Genomic DNA, 17,803 nt, shown 5'->3' on the forward strand with positions numbered 1-17,803 from the left:
AGCTAGGAGCCAGGAGTCTCCTCCAGGTCTCCCTTGTGGAAGCAGGATCCCAAGGCTCCGGGCCGTCCTCAACTGCTTTATTAGTGGCATCATACTTTATACACTGAGGGTCATATGGGGTAAGGGAGGAATTACTGAGCTTATCAGCAAAACCTATCAACTGTTTCTATACTTTTGTTTGGAACTCCTTTAGTTTTGCATATTCCACCAAGTGTTCTCATTCACATGCTGTCCACTCAACTGTTCTCATACAAATGATATCCAATCAGTTATACAAAAGGAATCCATTCGGTTGTTCTCATACAAATAGTATCCAATCAATTGTAATCCTGTGCTCCCTTACCTTCCAGGGTCATAATGTCCTTCTACACCTGGTCTCTTCACATCCATCCAGTTTGCCACCAAGCCAACCCATGTGTGATGCTGTCATGGAAAAACAAGTTTTAGGTGCCACTCTTCTGTTAACAATTCTTTGGGGACTACACACTATCTTGACAAATATCTGTAATCCTGAACATGACTTCCCAAGCCCTGCATCATTTGATGCTTTCCTATCTTTGTGGCCTCATTAGCACCACACTCTTCTTATCACCTGAGCATTTGCTTTAAGTTCAAGTGCCCAGTGTGTGCTTGCTTTGAAGCCTCCACAGTACTGCTTCTTCTGTCTGGAATGGCCTTCCACCTGGTTAGATCTCCCCTCATGTCATTTCCTCCTGAAAGCCTTTTGTGACATGGCTACCCCACGTTTGAATTCATGATCACACGCTTCTACAACACTGAGCCCATGACCACATGCTTATGCTTTCCTTTCTGTGGCGTTCATGGTCACTCACAATCACTGGTTCAATGTTTACTTTCAACTGTGTAGTCACAAAGGCAGGGAGGACCCCACATGCCTCACCACAGCACTGCCCTAGTGCCTAGGGTCAACATTTGATGAGTGAAGGGTTGCAAATGATTCTTTGAACACTTCATTCTTCCCCCCTCTCAAAAAAACCTCTCAATAGATTTGATATAGTTTGTAGATACAATTCTAAGAATTTAATTCCTTCCTTTTTCTCTCTCTGTCTGCAACCCCTTCCCCCTAGTTTTAGTTTCTGAGGTAACAACCTTTAACTTTACAATATAAAGTGCTTCAATCTATAAGAAATTCAACTAAAGGGCCCAGCGTGATAGTGTAGCAGTTAAAGTACTCGCCTTGAATGCGCCAGGATCCCATATGGGTGCCGGTTCTACTCCCTGCGACCCTGCTTCTCCTCCAGCTCCCTGCTTGTGGCCTGGGAAAGCAGTTGAGGACGGCCCAAAGCTTTGGGACCCTGCACCCGCATGGGAGGCTTGGGAGAGCTCCTGGCTCCTGGCTTCGGATTGGCGCAGTACCAGTCATTGCGGTCACTTGGAGAGTGAACCGTCGGACGGAAGATCTTTCTCTCCGTCGCTTCTCCTCTCCTTTGTATATCTGTTTTTCCAATAAAAATAAAAAAATCTTTTAAAAAAATTCAACTAAAAACAAAAGGACCCTACTTTAGTGGAAATGTAGATGACACCTGTGAACAATTGACTCAAAGAATGACCATTTCACCCACATTTATTATATTCTTTTTATTTTTAAAAAATATGTTATTTTGTTTTTATTGGAAAGTCCGATATTCAGAGAGGAGGAGTTTGCAGACTAATCCAGAAAGGGACTGTGGCTTGTTTTATTCTGTCTTTTCTACACGACTGGGCTCAGTTCAATAAAAACCAAAGCCCGTAAATAAATTCCTAAAATGCCCATTTAGTTTCAAGTCGGGACGAAATCCTCTCCTTTCAACGACTCCAGTGAGGTCAAGAACACAGATCGCGTTTCCTTCTTCCCGCCCTGCTTCACGGATCGCCATCCCTACTGCCCTGCTAATAAGAAGCCAAGCAAGCCTGAGAAGACTACAATCCCCATCATGCCTCTTGGCAGCGGCACCAAGTATGTCGTAGCGGTTACTCATCCTTCCACTTCCAGGTAGGCGGGGCTTCGGGTCGGGAATGCGCACGCACCGACTTGCCGACGAGACGCGGCGCAGGGGCCCGAGCCGCCGGTACCCGTGGCGTCACGTCGCCCGGTGCTGCCCTCACGCGCTTGCGCACGTCTCAGCGAGCGGCTGGCGGGCGGCGCGCCGCTGCGGAGCCGGAGCCGGAGCCCGAGGCGCGGGCCGGTCCAGTCGGGGCTTGGCGGGGTCGACGGGGCCTCAGGGCCCGGCGAAGAGGGAGCGCGGAGCCAGCTCCTGGACCGCGACGGCTGACTGCGACCGAGCGTCCGGGGTCCTACCGAAGCGATGTTGTGGTTCCAGGGCGCCATTCCGGCCGCCATCGCGTCGGCAAAGAGGAGCGGCGCGGTGTTCGTGGTGTTCGTGGCAGGTGAAGGGGGCGGGGGTCCGGGGTGCGGCGGGCTGGGACGACGGCCTTTCGGGCCTGCCTTCCCTCGCGTTTACCTCGGCCGCGCGTCGGCCGGCTCCGCGTCCCCTTCCCCGCAGCCGGACGAGCGGACGCCCCGACGACCGGCCCCTTCAGGCCTCGGGCGGCCGCGGCCTTGGCTTCTCGGCGCCGGCCAGGCCTGGCCGCGGCCCGCCTCCCTCCCCAGTCCCCCACCCCCACCCGAGGACCGACCTAACGCCCGTGGATTCCTCCCGGGTGGGTGCGGGGTGGGAACGGGCCCTCGGCCTAGCGGTTGGACTTGGTGATTAGTCAGGAAGAAAGCTGTGTCATCGGGGAACCACAAAGAGAAACCACCTGATGGTTGCGGTGGCAGCTGTTAGAGCGTTTGTAAACTTCAGGATGGGGTGGGGAGGTGTAGGGAGGGAGAGAGAGAGAGAGAGAGAGAGAGTGTGTGTGTGTGTGTGTGTGTGTGTGTGTCAACGTGCAGGAATTACTTTGTTCCAAATAGATTTGTCTCCTTCATCGGTCTAGAAGTAGTCGATTTTCAGCTGAATTCCATGTAGTTTCGAGAACGCGTGCCAACTCATTTGCCCCTGTGTTGCTCCATGTCTTAACTGCCTTTAAGAAAAACTTTACGTCTCTGCTTCGGCTGTGACTGCTGTTAATGTGAGGCGTGTTTCTTCAGCTGTTTGTGCTTAATCACGGCTTAGTTAGAACGCATTTCACGAGGTGAAAATGGCTCTCTAATTTTATACGACGGCAGTGGAATACAAGTTGCTGAGATGTTTAACATTGAACTTGAAATTTACAGTTACGCTGACTTTTTGGCTAAGTGCTGTGTAATTGCTTAGCTTGAGTAGCTTCATGTTCTGGGGTGCTGTTTTGGTGCTGTAGTCTCCTTTACTTAAAAAATCCCTGCGGCCATGTAAGAGGAAATGAATTGGTTAAAAGTGAAGACTAAATGATGTTATGCGGTTAGAAATTGCAGTAATGGGTTGATAATATTTAAATGACATTGCTCACATATAATCTGAAATGATCCTGCTGTAGGAGTAGATTTTATTATCCCCATTTTACAGATCATTTAGTGACTTGTACCAAAAAAGAATTTCCGTCTTAAATATGATTGACATCACATTCTGTAACAGCTTCAGGAAAAGTGTTGTTTATTTCTTAAGGAAAAACGAAACACAGTCTGTTTACATAGCCATTCAAGTTGGTGAAGAAATCAGAAAATCTAAGATTATGGTAATTTTTTGGTTTTAATATTTGATGGTGCCCAGACATGATTAAAACGTATTTTGGGGCTAATTATTGAGAAAGAAGAAATGCCAGATTTAATTACCAAAGATTTGGAAAGCAGCAGGATGAGTTTATTAAAATAATTGAAACTTAAAAGTCTTACACCTTGTATTTTGGGCTTTTTGTGTGTAAGTACTTAAGTTGACTTTTTATTAATTAATGACAGTTAAATGTTTACAGGAGACTGTTAACCATAGAACAGAGGAGTCTGTCCCGGAACTTGTTCCTGAAAACAGCTTTTCTAGAGTTGTAGCTAGTTAATCTCCCAAGGCCAAGGAGGATTAATGCCACTGTAGGAATCTACATTATGCTCCTAAAACTGTAACAGACCATTTAGAGCTTTATGATTTTCTTCTACTTTTTTGTTGCTTTCTTTTTAAAAAGGGCTTATTTACTTGAAAGAGAGGTACACAGAGACCATCAGTCCGCTGGTTTACTGCCCACATGGCTGCAGCAACTGGGCGGGCGGGTCCAAAGCCAAGGGCGTCTTCCAGATCTCAATACATGGGTGTAGGACTCAAGCACTTGGGCTGTCAATATTTGTCTTGCTCATAACTTTGAATATATAAGAGAACATAGTTGCGTGTGGTTTTTATTTTTATGTATTTGTGTTCTTAAAGATTTATTTATTTGAAGGCATTAAAAACAGGGAGGAAGGCAGGGAAGGAGATAGTCCGTATACTGGTTCACTCCTGAAATGTCTCTAATGCCCAGGTGGAACCCAGTAGCCTGGAACTCCATCCAGGCTGCCATATGGGTGGCAGGGGACCATGTGCTTGGGCCATCTTCTGAAGGGAAGTTTCTGGTATTTAAATCTATGGCTTACTGTGGGATGCTGGCCTGGCAAGCAGCTGCTTAATATTTCACACCACAATACTGGCCCCCTGTGCTGTTCTTGTTAAGTACCTAAACCAGATACTGTTGGTACCAAGGTAACTGTTTACTTCAGAAATGTTAGGTTACCTATCTAACTTCATAGCATACTTGATAATTTGGTTAAAAGTAATCAGTAAAGGAAATTGATGATCTTTCCATGCAGTATTTTTTTTTTAAAGATTTTATTATTATTATTGGAAAGCCTGATATACAGAGAGGAGGAGAGACAGTGAGGAAGATCTTCCATCCGATGTTTCACTCCCCAAGTGAGCCGCAACGGGCTGGTGCGCGCCAATCTGAAGCCGGGAACCAGGAACCTCTTCCAGGTCTCCCACGCGGGTGCAGGGTCCCAATGCATTGGGCCGTCCTCAACTGCTTTCCCAGGCCACAAGCAGGGAGCTGGATGGGAAGTGGAGCTGCCGGGACTAGAACCGGCGCCCGTATGGGATCCCGGGGCATTCAAGGCGAGGACTTTAGCTGCTAGGCCATGCTGTCGGGCCCTTCCATTCAGTATTAAATATTGAAATTTCCCTGAGGGGAGCATTCACCTTTTTTTACCTCACCTGGTCTAGCAGCTGTTTTCACTAGGCTGAGTCATGGATGGACACTGACAGCAGTGGGAGTGACATTTGGGACCGAGCCACACAATACCATGGCTCTACTGAGATGCACTAGCCCCACAGGCAGATGGTACTCCCAGCTGCTCACATGACAGTCCCCACAGAGGTCCCTCACAGTGTTGAGTCTCAAGGTTAAAATTTACTTACTGACTAGAACTGTTTTTCTTCTTTTAGTATTTAATGTGAAAGTGACACCACCAGTTCACCTGGTTATGTAAACCAGAAGTCTAGAGTCCTTTTGGCCTCTTTCCTCTTGAGTCTTGGCTCCCACTGATCACACATCCTTCCCTCACAGATTCCTTCTGCTTGGTGATGTTCTCTGGTTGCTGTTTGTATGCATTAGCTTTTTCATCCTTCATGACTTGCCTTCAGTGTCATTTCAGAGAGGACTTCCCTGACCATTGTAAAGATGCCCCCTCATTATTTTTTCATGTTTCCCACCAGAACCTTTTTTGTGTCATTGGATTTTAAGCCACATTGAAAGTAGACAGTGTCTCATTTATTTGGTATTTAGTATCTAGTCCAGTCCTAGAAAAAAAATAAGTGTGAAATAAAATAGAGACTATATGAAAGGATGAATGAAAGAGTCCTCATTCTTCACAGCTATGATTGTAGTAATGTTGTTCCTGTATGGAATGATAGCTGGCTCATTTACTTGGAATTTTATATCTGTCCCTACTGTGTGGGCTCTGAAGAAACATTTAGAATGACCTCATTGCAAGTGACAGTTTTCCCTCACTTCGTATTTCTCAATATTTTTAAAAAATGATCACTGAGGGGCCCGGCGGCGTGGCCTAGCAGCTAAAGTCCTCGCCTTGAAAGCCCCGGGATCCCATATGAGCGCCGGTTCTAGTCCCGGCAGCTCCACTTCCCATCCAGCTCCCTGCTTGTGCCCTGGGAAAGCAGTTGAGGACGGCCCAATGCATTGGGACCCTGCACCCGCGTGGGAGACCTGGAAGAGGTTCCTGGTTCCCGGCTTCGGATTGGCGCGCACCAGCCCGTTGTGGCTCACTTGGGGAGTGAATCATCGGATAGAAGATCTTCCTCTCTGTCTCTTCTCCTCTCTGTATATCTGACTTTGTAATAAAAGAAATAAATCTTTTAAAAAAATGATCACTGAATTATTTAAGATTTGATTTATTTTATTATTTTTTTATTGGGAAGTCAGATATACAGAGGGGAAGGTCTTCTGTCTGCTGATTCACTCCCTAAGTGGCCATAGTGGCAGGGGCTGAACCAATCCAGAGCCAGGAACCAGCAGCCTCTTTTGGGTCACCCATGTGGGTGCAGGATCCCAAGGCTTTGGGCCATCTTTGACTGCTTTCCCAGGCCACAGGCAGGGAGCTGGATTGGAAATGGAGTGCTGAAATTAGGACTGGCATCCATATGGGATCCTGGCACGTGTGAGGCAAGGACTTTAGCCACTAGGCCAGCATAATGGGCCCTGTATTTCTCAATATTTGGGCATCTGTTAATGGGGAACCCTTTTGATCTTGGTCTGTGGATGCACTGTAGTTCTGTTTTCCTGTGACCAAATTTATAAAACTCGTATTCATGGATCTCATCTCATAAAAAGCATATATATTCAGCATTACAGTCAAGTAGTGCCAGAAAATTATACCAGACATTTAGCTTTTCTTTCCACAAAGTAAGAAGTGCCTACTATATGCCAGGTAACTTACTATATGCAGAGAGCTATTGTGGAAATTTCAGTCTTAATAGTAGCTGAAGTGACAAACAGTCTTTGCATTTTGGGAACTTCATTGACATTGATGGAGACAATCAGAGTGAACACAGTTAATAACCATAGTAGAGGTGGTGTGGCCTAGCAGCTAGAGTCCTCAACTTGGATGCGCCAGGATCCCATATGGGCGCCGGTTCTAATTCCGGCAGCTCCACTTCCCATCCAGCTCCCTGCTTGTGGCCTGGGAAAGCAGTTGAGGACGGTCCAAAGCTTTGGGACCCTGCACCCATGTGGGAGACCTGGAAGAGGTTCCTGGTTCCCGGCTTCAGATTGGTGTAGCACTGGCCGTGGCACTCACTTGGGGAGTGAATCATCGGACGGAAGATCTTCCTCTCTGTCTCTCCTCCTCTCTGTATATCTGACTTTGTAATAAAATAAATAAATCTTTTAAAAAAATAGTAGAATAAAAGATACAAGTAGTACAGAAAAAATAGCAGGAGGTGGGAGATGGGGAGTATCTACAGGATATCAGGACACAGTAGGTGGTTAAGGAAAAAACTTCCTGAGAGGCTGTTATCTGAGCAAAGAGTTAGGGGAATTTAAACTCAACCATATTGATGAGTGTGGAAGGACATTCCAGACAGAGGAAACAATTATTATTTATTTTTATTTTTATTTTTTTAAAGATTTATTCATTTTATTACAGCCAGATATATGCAGAGGAGAGACAGAGAGGAAGATCTTCCGTCCGATGATTCACTCCCCAAGTGAGCCGCAACGGGCCGATGCGCGCCGATCCGAAGCCGGGAACCTGGAACCTCTTCCGGGTCTCCCACGCGGGTGCAGGGTCCCAATGCATTGGGCCGTCCTCAACTGCTTTCCCAGGCCACAAGCAGGGAGCTGGATGGGAAGTGGAGCTGCCGGGATTAGAACCGGCGCCCATATGGGATCCCGGGGCTTTCAAGGCGAGGACTTTAGCCGCTAGGCCACGCCGCCGGGCCCACAATTATTTTTTTTAAGATTTATTTATTTAGTTGGAAAGGCAGATGTACAGAGAGGAGGAGAGACGGAGAGGAAGAACTTCCATCCGATGATTCACTCCCCAAGTGACCACCACGGCCGGTGCTGTGCTGATCTGAAGCCGAGAGCCAGGAAGTTCTTTCCGGGTCTCCCATGCAGGAGCAGGGTCCCAAAGCTTTGGGCCATCCTCAACTGCTTTCCCAGGGCACAAGCAGGGAGCTGGATGGGAAGTGGAGCTGCCGGGATTAGAACCGGTGCTCATATGGATCCCGGCACATTTAAGGCGAGGACCTTAGCCATTTCCCTGTCATGCCAGGCCCTGAGGAAACAATTATTACAGAGATCTTACAGGTGGATTGTGTTAGTAGCGTAGGAATAAAAAGGAACAGTGGAAAAATTCAAAATAGGTGATAAACTGCCTGTAGCAATGTAGATTTTGCTTTTAAAGATTTATGTATTGTCATTGGAAAGTCAGATAAACATAGATGAGGAGAGATGGAAAGGAAGATCTTCCACCTGCTGATTGACTCCCAAGTGGCTGCAGTGGCTGGCGTTCAGCTGATCTGAAGCCAGGAGCTTCTTCCAGGTCTCCCCCGTGTGTGCAGGGTCCCAAGGCTTTGGGCCGTTCTTGACTGCCTTCCTAGGCCACACACAGGCAGCTGGATGGGAAACCTGGCAGCTGGCACACAAACTGGTGCACAAATCAAATCCCAGCGTGTGCAAGGTAAGGACTTTAGCCTTTAGGCGATATTGTGCTGGCCGGCCATGTAGATTCTCCCTCTGTTTTTTTTTTTTTAGTAATCTTTACATAGTTGATTAGGCCACATAGGGTCAAGGGCTACAGGAAAGTGGGTAAGACCATTGTTGCCACATTATTATTACTTTTTTTCTAGATGTGGAGTAATAAGAGAATAAAAGGAGAAGCCCCACCCAGCCTCCCACCCATCCCACGGGTAGATTCTTACAACTGACTTGTTTTGAGGAATCAGGGAGAAAGGGGTTTTTAAGGGTGTTGCTATGTTAAGAAAATACTCAGCAGGGATACCAGTTAGGAAATATTTGAATCATCTTGGTGAGATGTGGTAGTTTGGATCAGGGTGATAACATTGGAAGTACAGTAAATAGTTACGTTTTTTAATGCATTTTGGAGATAAAGTCAACTGAAAACAAGAATAACAGGTTTTTGGTCTGAAAATAGAAAGAATGATATGCAGTAAGCAGATATCCGGGGTAGGAAAGCAAAGCCTGTATTAAACTGAGGGAAACAAGGTGCCCTCTGGTGCTTTACTTCTGATCCACCCCCCTGCCAACGTCACAGGAAAAGCTGCAATAGAAAAGGCTGTTTGGGCCCTTGCCACCAACATGGGGACCAAATGAAGCTCTTGGTTTGGCTTGGCCCAGCACTGCCTGGTATCACTATTTGGGTAATGAATTTATGGAAGTTAGATCTCTAACTTTATGGAAGTTAATTTATGGAAGTTAGATCTCTTTTTTTTTCTTTAAGAATTATTTATTTTTATTTGAAAGGTAGATTCCACAGAGATTAGGCAAGACGAAGAAAGTCCTCTATCCATTGGTTCACTTTCTAAATGACTGCAATAGTCAGAGCTGAGCTGATCTGAAGCTGGGAGCCAGGAACTTCCTCTAGGTCTTCCATGTGGGTGCAGGATCCCAAGGACCCCGACCATCCTCTGTTGCTTTCCTAGGCATTAAGCAGAGACCTGGATAGGAAGTGGTACAGTCAGGCACAAACCTGCACCCATCTGGGATGCTAGCACCACGTTGTAGAAGGTTAGCTTGTTGCAACACTGTACTGCCCCCATTTTTAAAGATGTATTTTGCTTGAAAGTCAGAGATCTTCCATCCACTGGTTTACTTCCTAAATATTCACAGCAGCCACAGCTGGGCTGGTCTGAAGCTGGGAGTTAGGAGCTTCTTCCAGATCTTCCACGTGGGAGACCTGGGAGATGTGTCTGGCTTTAGCTTGACCAGCCCTATCTGTTGCAGTCATTTGGACAGTTAACCAGTGAATAGAAGACACCTCTCTGTCTCCCTCTGTCACTTTGCCACTCAAATAAATAAAATCTTAAAAATAAAGTTTCATATTTTTAAAAAGGATTTATTTATTTGAAAGGTAGAGTAATCGAGAGGGACTGACATATCCTCCCTCCACTGTCTCATTGCCTGTGTACCTGCAAAAGCCAGGGCTGGCCCTCACTGAAGCCAGAAGCCAGGAGCTTCAGTTGGCTCTCATAAATGGGTGGCAGTTGTGTGAACAGAATGCCGAATTGGAAGTATGGAGTAGCCAGGAGTTGAAATGGCACTCTGATTGAAGATGTGGGCATTCTAGTTGGTGGATTAGCCTGCTGTTCTATAGGGCCTGCTTCTGATCTCATAAAACAAAAAAAGGTGTCCTGAAACCATCTTTGAAAATTTGTACATTAGCTAGGGTTGTTCATTTCCGAGAGAGCATGTATCTCTGCTAACTTCAGAAATACTTGTCAGTGACTTAGTCACATTTCCTTTTGCCTACCAGTAAGTGGTTATGCAAAGTCGCATGGCTCTGAATTTGAAGCAGTGCCTTCATAGAAGTTTTTCAACATTTTTGTTTGTTGTGGAATAATGTACAGTGTATGAAATGAGTGCATGTGAAATGACAACTTGATGAGTTTTTGCATATGGGAATTACTATATATCTGTAATCTAGATCACATTACAGGACATTTTAGCGCTGTAGAAAATATTCCCTTTCCCAGTCAGTAACATCTTTCCCCTGCGGCAAGATAGCCACTAAGCTAAATTCTTTGACCACAGCTTTTAAAATTAGCACTCTACAGTAAAGATGAGGCCGAAACTAAAATCAAAGATAGACCTGCCTTTTTCTACCCTGGAGAAATTTTGGAAAATGAATTACGTTGTGGAGACATTGAATTTAACACCAAGATGGCACATTAAGGAAGAGTATGCTACTTTATTTCCTAAACTTATGTGTGCAAAAGCCAAAGTAGATGCTATGCATTCCTTCCGATGATTTCTTATTTTAACATTTTTGTACCATAATTTAAACAACATCTTTCAGAAAACATGTGCTATCATCTAACTAGTACTTTTTGTTTTTACTTCTATTATGTGAAAAGTGTATGCGGTTATATTTCATTTCATGGAAAATTTAGTTTTAAGAATTGATAGAAAATAGTGTTTGTGGGATTGTGCCTTACTGGAAGTTTCAGTTTTTAGGGAAGAGAATCAACAGTCTTTGAAATATTTTACAGGTGATGATGAGCAGTCTACACAGATGGCTGAAAGTTGGGAAGATGAGAAAGTGACAGAAGCATCTTCAAACAGTTTTGTTGCTATTAAAATTGATACCAAAAGGTTTGCTTATGTTTTAATATTCATTGCTTTGTATTTTTTGTAATCATGGTCTTTGACTGTAAAATTACTCAATTTTTATTAGTAGGCATTTTGAATTTTATAAAAGAATATTATATTATTGCAGGCATAGGAAGTTGCAGTCATTGTATGTTATTAGGGGATAAGATTATATTCAAGCATATTTAATATTCTGTTGAGAAAGCAACATGACAGATTTTAACTCCTTTTAAAGGCCCTAGATCCAGACACCAAAGGCTGTGGATTGTGAGTGCAAAAGGTTCTTTATAAAACACTGAAAAAGAAAATTCTTTTTTCTTCTCCCAGTTGATTGCTGCATCTGAACTAGAAATTTCAGAATAATATTTCTGATTAGTAAATTTTTTACTCATTTATTTGTTTAAAAGGCAGAAGAAGAAAGAGGGAAAGAGAAATCTTCCATCTGCTGGTTTACTGCCCGGATGGCCACAATGGCTAGGGCTGGGCCAGGCTGAAGCCACGAGCCTCATCAGGTTCTCTCATGTGGGTAGGAGGCCCATGCACTTGGCCCAGCCTCTGTTGCTTTCCTGGGTTCATTAGCAAGGAGCTAAATCAGAAGTGGAGCAGCCTAGGGTTAAACTGGTATCCTTATATGATGCTGATGCTACAGACTGAGACTTCACCCACTGTGCCACAGACCACAGTACAGAAAATTGTATAAATTTAGCTTAGTATGTGGAAAACAGTTGGATTCACCTAATAATTCTGTTTAATTTTGTTTTACAGTGAAGCCTGCCTGCAGTTTTCACAAATCTGTATCCTTTCAATGAAGAATTGGCTGTTTGTGTGAAAGAGTGTGTGTGCTTATTTACTGCTTATTTCCCTTGTGGTTAACTGATGAAGTTCAGACGTTTATTCATTTTTCTTTAGGAAGTCATGTTTTCTTCTAATGGAAACTTGATATTACTGTTGGTTTTGAGTTAATGTTTTGTAAATCAGGAGGGAATAAGGAAATGTATCTGATCAGTAATATGTTGGAACACTTTGGTTAGAATGTTAGAAAGTAGATGCCAGGGCCCTGCGCAGTGGTCTAGTGACTAAAGTCCTCGCCTTGAACCCATATGGGCACTGGTTCTAATCCTGGCAGCCCCGCTTCCCATCCAGCTCCCTGCTTGTGACCTGGGAAAGCAGTCGAGGACAGCCCAAAGCCTGGGATCCTACACCCGTGTGGGAGACCTTGAGGAGGTTCCTGGCTCCGGGCTTCGGATCGTCGCAGCACCGCCCGTGACGGTCACTTGGAGTGAATCATTGAATGGAAGATCTTCCTCTCTGTCTCTCCTCTCTGTATATCTGACTTTGCAATAAAAAATAAATAAATTAAAAAAAAAAAGGAAAAAAAAAAGTAGATGCCAAGTGGCAGCTTGTAGCCAGATGGATATTAAAGTTATGATAGAGGAGAATGTGTTCTTTACTCAAGGGTGGTATGCAATAGAATTATTTTACATAGACTACAGCCATGTTAGGGTAGTGTGAATTTTATAAACATTAACAGATTACATTGTGAAAGAAATAATTTTTTAAGTTTTCCTTCTGCTTTACATGGATTGTTAACCTTAATTAAACTGTGCAGATCCAGTGGTCTGTGTTCCATCCAGTTTTTTTATTGGAGATAGTGGGATTCCCTTGGAAGTAATAGCAGGGAGCATTTCTGCAGATGAGCTTGTTAAAAGAATTCACAAAGTCCGACAGGTGAGAAGGAACAGAACTGCTCTTTGCATAATTAAGGAAAAAATGGGATGTCAAGAATTTAATGGTAGTGTTTTTAGTCTTTCTATAGCGTTATGCTGTTATAGTAAGTGCCATCTTCCTGAACTAAAAAATTGCATTATGAAGTTGCACAGATGCCTATACCTAATAATAGGAGATACTTGAAGATGCTTATGAAGAGTAGAATTAAAGACGAGTTTATTTTGTTACAAAGACATTTGACATTTTTGAATTTTCCGTACACATTTTCCACAAACTTTTAGAAGCATCTCATAGCTGAGTGACCTGTAACTCTTACCTCTCGTCTTACTCTGTTAATACACTTCATCATTGTTTTGTTGTTGTAAGAGTGTAGCTGTCATATCAAGTCCCTAACTTTAAATGCTTTAAGAACTTTATACTCAGTAATTTCTTGTTTCTATCCATTTTTAGCAAATGGCTATTATAGCCTTTTAAGTTTTTCTTTGTATTCTGATTTGAAGAGAAATCAGTACTGTGCATAAACTTTTTAATGCACTTGTTAGCTTCAGTTGAATGCCACAATACAGTTCTGATATTTATTGCATTTCTTAGATTCCTGTACTTGTGACAGTTTAATATTTTTCTTAAAGCTTATAAAATGGGCTTAATACTTATTTTGGACTTGTAAGCTGATATAGATTTAGATTCCTGTCTTTTCATTAAGCTCTGGTTTGTTTCCTTCCTAGATGCACTCATTGAAAGGTGAAACATCGGTGGCTAACAGCAGCCAGTCAGAAGGCTCAGTCTCCGCTCCGTCTGCCTCGTGTGAACCTAATGACACTTTGGATAACTCTCAGTCCAGAAGTGAGCATTGTGAGACGTCATCCAGTTCTAATACAAAATCAGATACTGCAGCAGGTAATTTAAAATACAGCTTTTTGGCTATAAGAGAAATATTCCCAGGGTGGGAGTTTGGCACAGTCGTTAGGATGCTGTTGGGAATGCTTGCATCTTGTTTGGGAGACACTGAATTTGGTATCCCAGCACTGCTTGTTACATAGCTTCTACTAGTGAGCAGTGTGGCAGGAGGCAGGTGATAGCTTAAAAACTTGGTTCCCTGCAATGCGTATGGCACCTGGTCTGAGGTCTGCTCTGCTGACTTTTGCCATATCCAATTCAGCTACTGTGGAATTTGAAGCTGTGCATTAATGATCACTTTCACTCTTTGCATGCTTTTCACTTAAAATATGGATAAATGATTTTTTTAAATGAAAAAAGCATTTCTTTTCATTGTAAACGTTTTTGATTAGTATTTTTCTAAGAAATATTTTGTGGTTCTTTTCTCATTTAACTTAAAATTTATTTATATTTTAAAAATGTATTTATTTTTATTGGAAAGTCAGATCTACAAAGAGGAGGAGAGACAGGAAGATCTTCCATCTGATGGTTCACACCCAAGTGACTGCAATGGCTGGAGCTGAGCCTATCCAGAGCCAGGAGCCAGGTGCCAGGTGCCTCCTCCAGGTCTCCCATGCCGGTTCAGGGTCTCAAAGTTTTGAGCCATCCTTGGCTGCTTTCCCAGGCCACAGGCAGGGAGCTGGATGTGAAGCGGTGCAGCTGGGACACGAACTTGTGCCCGAATGGGATCCAGGTGTGCGTAAGATGAGGACTTTATCCACAATGCTACCGCACTGGGCCCAATTTAATGTGAATTTTAAAGATTATCTCCAATGTATTAGTAGCAAAGAGGATAAAGTGAATGTACCCTTCATTACCAAGGAATCAAACCACAAGAGTTGATTTATAATTTCTGCTAATACACTGTTTTTCAAATATCAAGACAGATAGTGATTTTGTAAGTCTCTCCAAGTTTAAAGTTGTGAACAATTTTTCTTTCAAAAATTTATGTATTCAAGACAGAGTAGGCCCAGCGCAGTAACCTAGCAGCCAAAGTCCTCTCCTTGCATGCACCAGGATCCCATATGGCACCAGTTCTGATCTTGGCAGCCCCACTTCCCTCTTCTTGGGACAGTAGCAGAGGACGGCCCACAGCCTTGACCCTGCACCCACGTGGGAGACCCGGAAGAAACTCCTGGTTCCTGGCTTTGGATTGGTTCAGCTCTGGCTGTTGGGGCCACTTGGGGACTAAATCAGCAGATGGAAGATTCTTATCTCTGTGTCCTTTCCTTCTATATATCTGACTTTCAAATAAAAATAAGATAAATAAAAAAAAAAAAAGCAGAGGGAGGGAGAATGAGCTATCACCTGCTGCCTCTTGGGGTGTACATCTGTAGAATGTTGGAATCTAGACAGAAAGGAGAACTTAAGCACATGCGCTCTGATCGGGGATGTGGGTGTTGCAAAGGGATCACAACACCTGAGCCACATACTCACTCAAGATAACTAAAAAATGGCAAAATCCCCACAAATCCATAGTCCCTTATCAAAGATAGATAGTTTTACTGTATTTTTTTATTCTGTTAGAATTATGGTCTTATCTGTTGCTATGGGTTGATGAGATTATTAATACATAAAGAACTTAGGAGTAGGCTTTTTTTTTTATTTTATTTGGTAATCTTTACATAGTTGATTAGGGCACAAAGGGTCAAGGGCTACAGGCAAGTGGATAAGACCATTGTTTCCACATTGTTTTTTTCCTGTATCTGGGGTAAGAGAGGAGATGAAGGGAAAAGCCCCACCCAGCCTTTCACCCATCCCTGGGCCCAGTGTGGGCATGCTCCGAGGTTAGGAGTAGGCTTTTTTTGTGTTGTGTGTGGTTTCCAATAGTATGAAGGTTGCACATCCTCCTAGTATTATGTAAATATTCCTCTCTTCCTTTTATTTTCATTAAATGGTTAAAGCTACAGGCTTAAGTTATTTTGTTTTAGCAAGAATTCCTTTAAAATACATACGTAATGATGTATGTATCCGTTGGAAGACACATTCTACCTAATAATCCAGCTGACTCTTTAAACCTAGAGGCAGAATTTTCCCTGATTTTCATTACGTTTGGATTTTAATATATATATATATTTTTTTTTAAAGATTTATTCATTTTATTACAGCCAGATATACACAGAGGAGGAGAGACAGAGAGGAAGATCTTCCGTCTGATGATTCACTCCCCAAGTGAGCCACAACGGGCCGATGCGTGCCTATCCGAAGCTGGGAACCTGGAATCTCTTCCGGGTCTCCCACGCGGGTGCAGGGTCCCAATGCATTGGGTCGTCCTCGACTGCTTTCCCAGGCCACAAGCAGGGAGCTGGATGGGAAGTGGAGCTTCTGGGATTAGAACCGGCGCCCATATGGGATCCCGGTGCGTTGAAGGCGAGGACTTCAGCCGCTAGGCCATGTTGCCGGGCCCAATACATATTTTTAATTTTTTTGAAAGGCAGAGTTACAGAGAGATCGGGAAAGACACATCTTTCTGCTAGTCTGCTCCCCACATGACTGAAGTGGCCAGGGCTGGGCCAGACCAAAGCCAAGAGCCAGAGCCTCTTCCTAGCTTCTTGGTGTTGTTACAGGGTTCCGAACACTTAGAGGCACAAGCAGGGAGCTGGATCGATAGTGGTGCCTCTGGGCCTCAAATCTGTGTCCATATGGAATGCAGGCAACACTGGTGGAAGTTTCGCCAGCCAGCCATGCTACAGAGCTAGTCCCTGGTTAGGATTTTATCAGTTGTTTTTGGTTCATTGAGATTTTTTTCTTACTGTAGAACTTCCTATTTAGTAATTATCAGTCAAATATGACTACAATAAGCTGTTTCACTCGGTTGTGGGTTACTCATAAAGTTAGAAATGTATAGTGTGTACCTTTGAGTCATTTATAAAGTACCAGAGAGACAATTCTGTTATTATAAGTAGAAAGCTTCCTTTTTGACATATGTTCACTTTTTATCATTCAGTGATCCACTTCATTCTGCTATCCCATGTTTTTTTCCCTAGCTTGTTTAGTAGATATCTGCAGAAGTTTTTTGTTTTTTGTTTTTTTTTTTTTTTAAAGATTTATTCATTTTATTACAGCCAGATATACACAGAGGAGGAGAGACAGAGAGGAAGATCTTCCGTCCAATGATTGACTCCCCAAGTGAGCCGCAACGGGCCGGTACGCGCCGATCCGATGCCGGGAACCTGGAACCTCTTCCGGGTCTCCCACGTGGGTGCAGTGTCCCAATGCATTGGGCCGTCCTCAACTGCTTTCCCAGGCCACAAGCAGGGAGCTGGATGGGAAGTGGAGCTGCCGGGATTAGAACCGGCGCCCATATGGGATCCTGGGGCTTTCAAGGCGAGGACTTTAGCTGCTAGACCACGCCGCCGGGCCCAGAAGTTTTGTTGATATCAAGATACATTATGTTCTTGGCATTCATTTTATTTACTAAAGAAGGGTGGTTGATTTCCTCCCTAATGCACAGTGGCTGCCAGAGGTTATCAGTTGTTATCCAAGAGTTGAAATCACTGCTGTGCTGGTAGATGTTTTAACAGAAAGTTCTATGGAATAATTAAAGCACTTATTGTGTGCTGGTCTGTTTTTTTTTTTTTTTTTTTAATTTATTTATTTTTATTGCAAAGTCAGATATACAGAGAGGAGAGACAGAGAGGAAGATCTTCGGTCCGATGATTCATTCCCCAAGTGAGCACAACAGCTGGTGCTGCGCTGATCCGATGCCGGGAACCTGGAACCTCTTCCAGGTCTCCCACGTTGGTGCAGGGTCCCAAAGCATTGGGCCGTCCTCGACTGCTTTCCCAGGCCACAAGCAGGGAGCTGGATGGGAAGTGGAGCTGCCGGGATTAGAACCTGTACCCATATGGGATCCCGG

At 43.9% G+C, this 17,803-nt stretch overlaps 1 protein-coding gene across 1 annotated transcript in view; it reads left to right on the forward strand.

The window, feature by feature from the left end:
• Positions 1–2,087: 2,087 nt before the first annotated feature.
• Positions 2,088–17,803, forward strand: part of UBXN4 (UBX domain protein 4) — a 38,538-nt gene continuing 22,822 nt past the window's right edge. The window contains exons 1-5 of the mRNA XM_058664446.1: positions 2,088–2,388; positions 11,181–11,283; positions 12,046–12,074; positions 12,890–13,008; positions 13,734–13,905. Of these exons, the coding sequence (XP_058520429.1) occupies positions 2,307–2,388; positions 11,181–11,283; positions 12,046–12,074; positions 12,890–13,008; positions 13,734–13,905 (505 nt within the window). The 5' untranslated portion in view covers positions 2,088–2,306. The remainder of the gene's footprint in view (positions 2,389–11,180; positions 11,284–12,045; positions 12,075–12,889; positions 13,009–13,733; positions 13,906–17,803) is intronic.

This window comes from Ochotona princeps, chromosome 5, assembly GCF_030435755.1.
Source record: "Ochotona princeps isolate mOchPri1 chromosome 5, mOchPri1.hap1, whole genome shotgun sequence".
NCBI lineage: Eukaryota > Metazoa > Chordata > Mammalia > Lagomorpha > Ochotonidae > Ochotona > Ochotona princeps.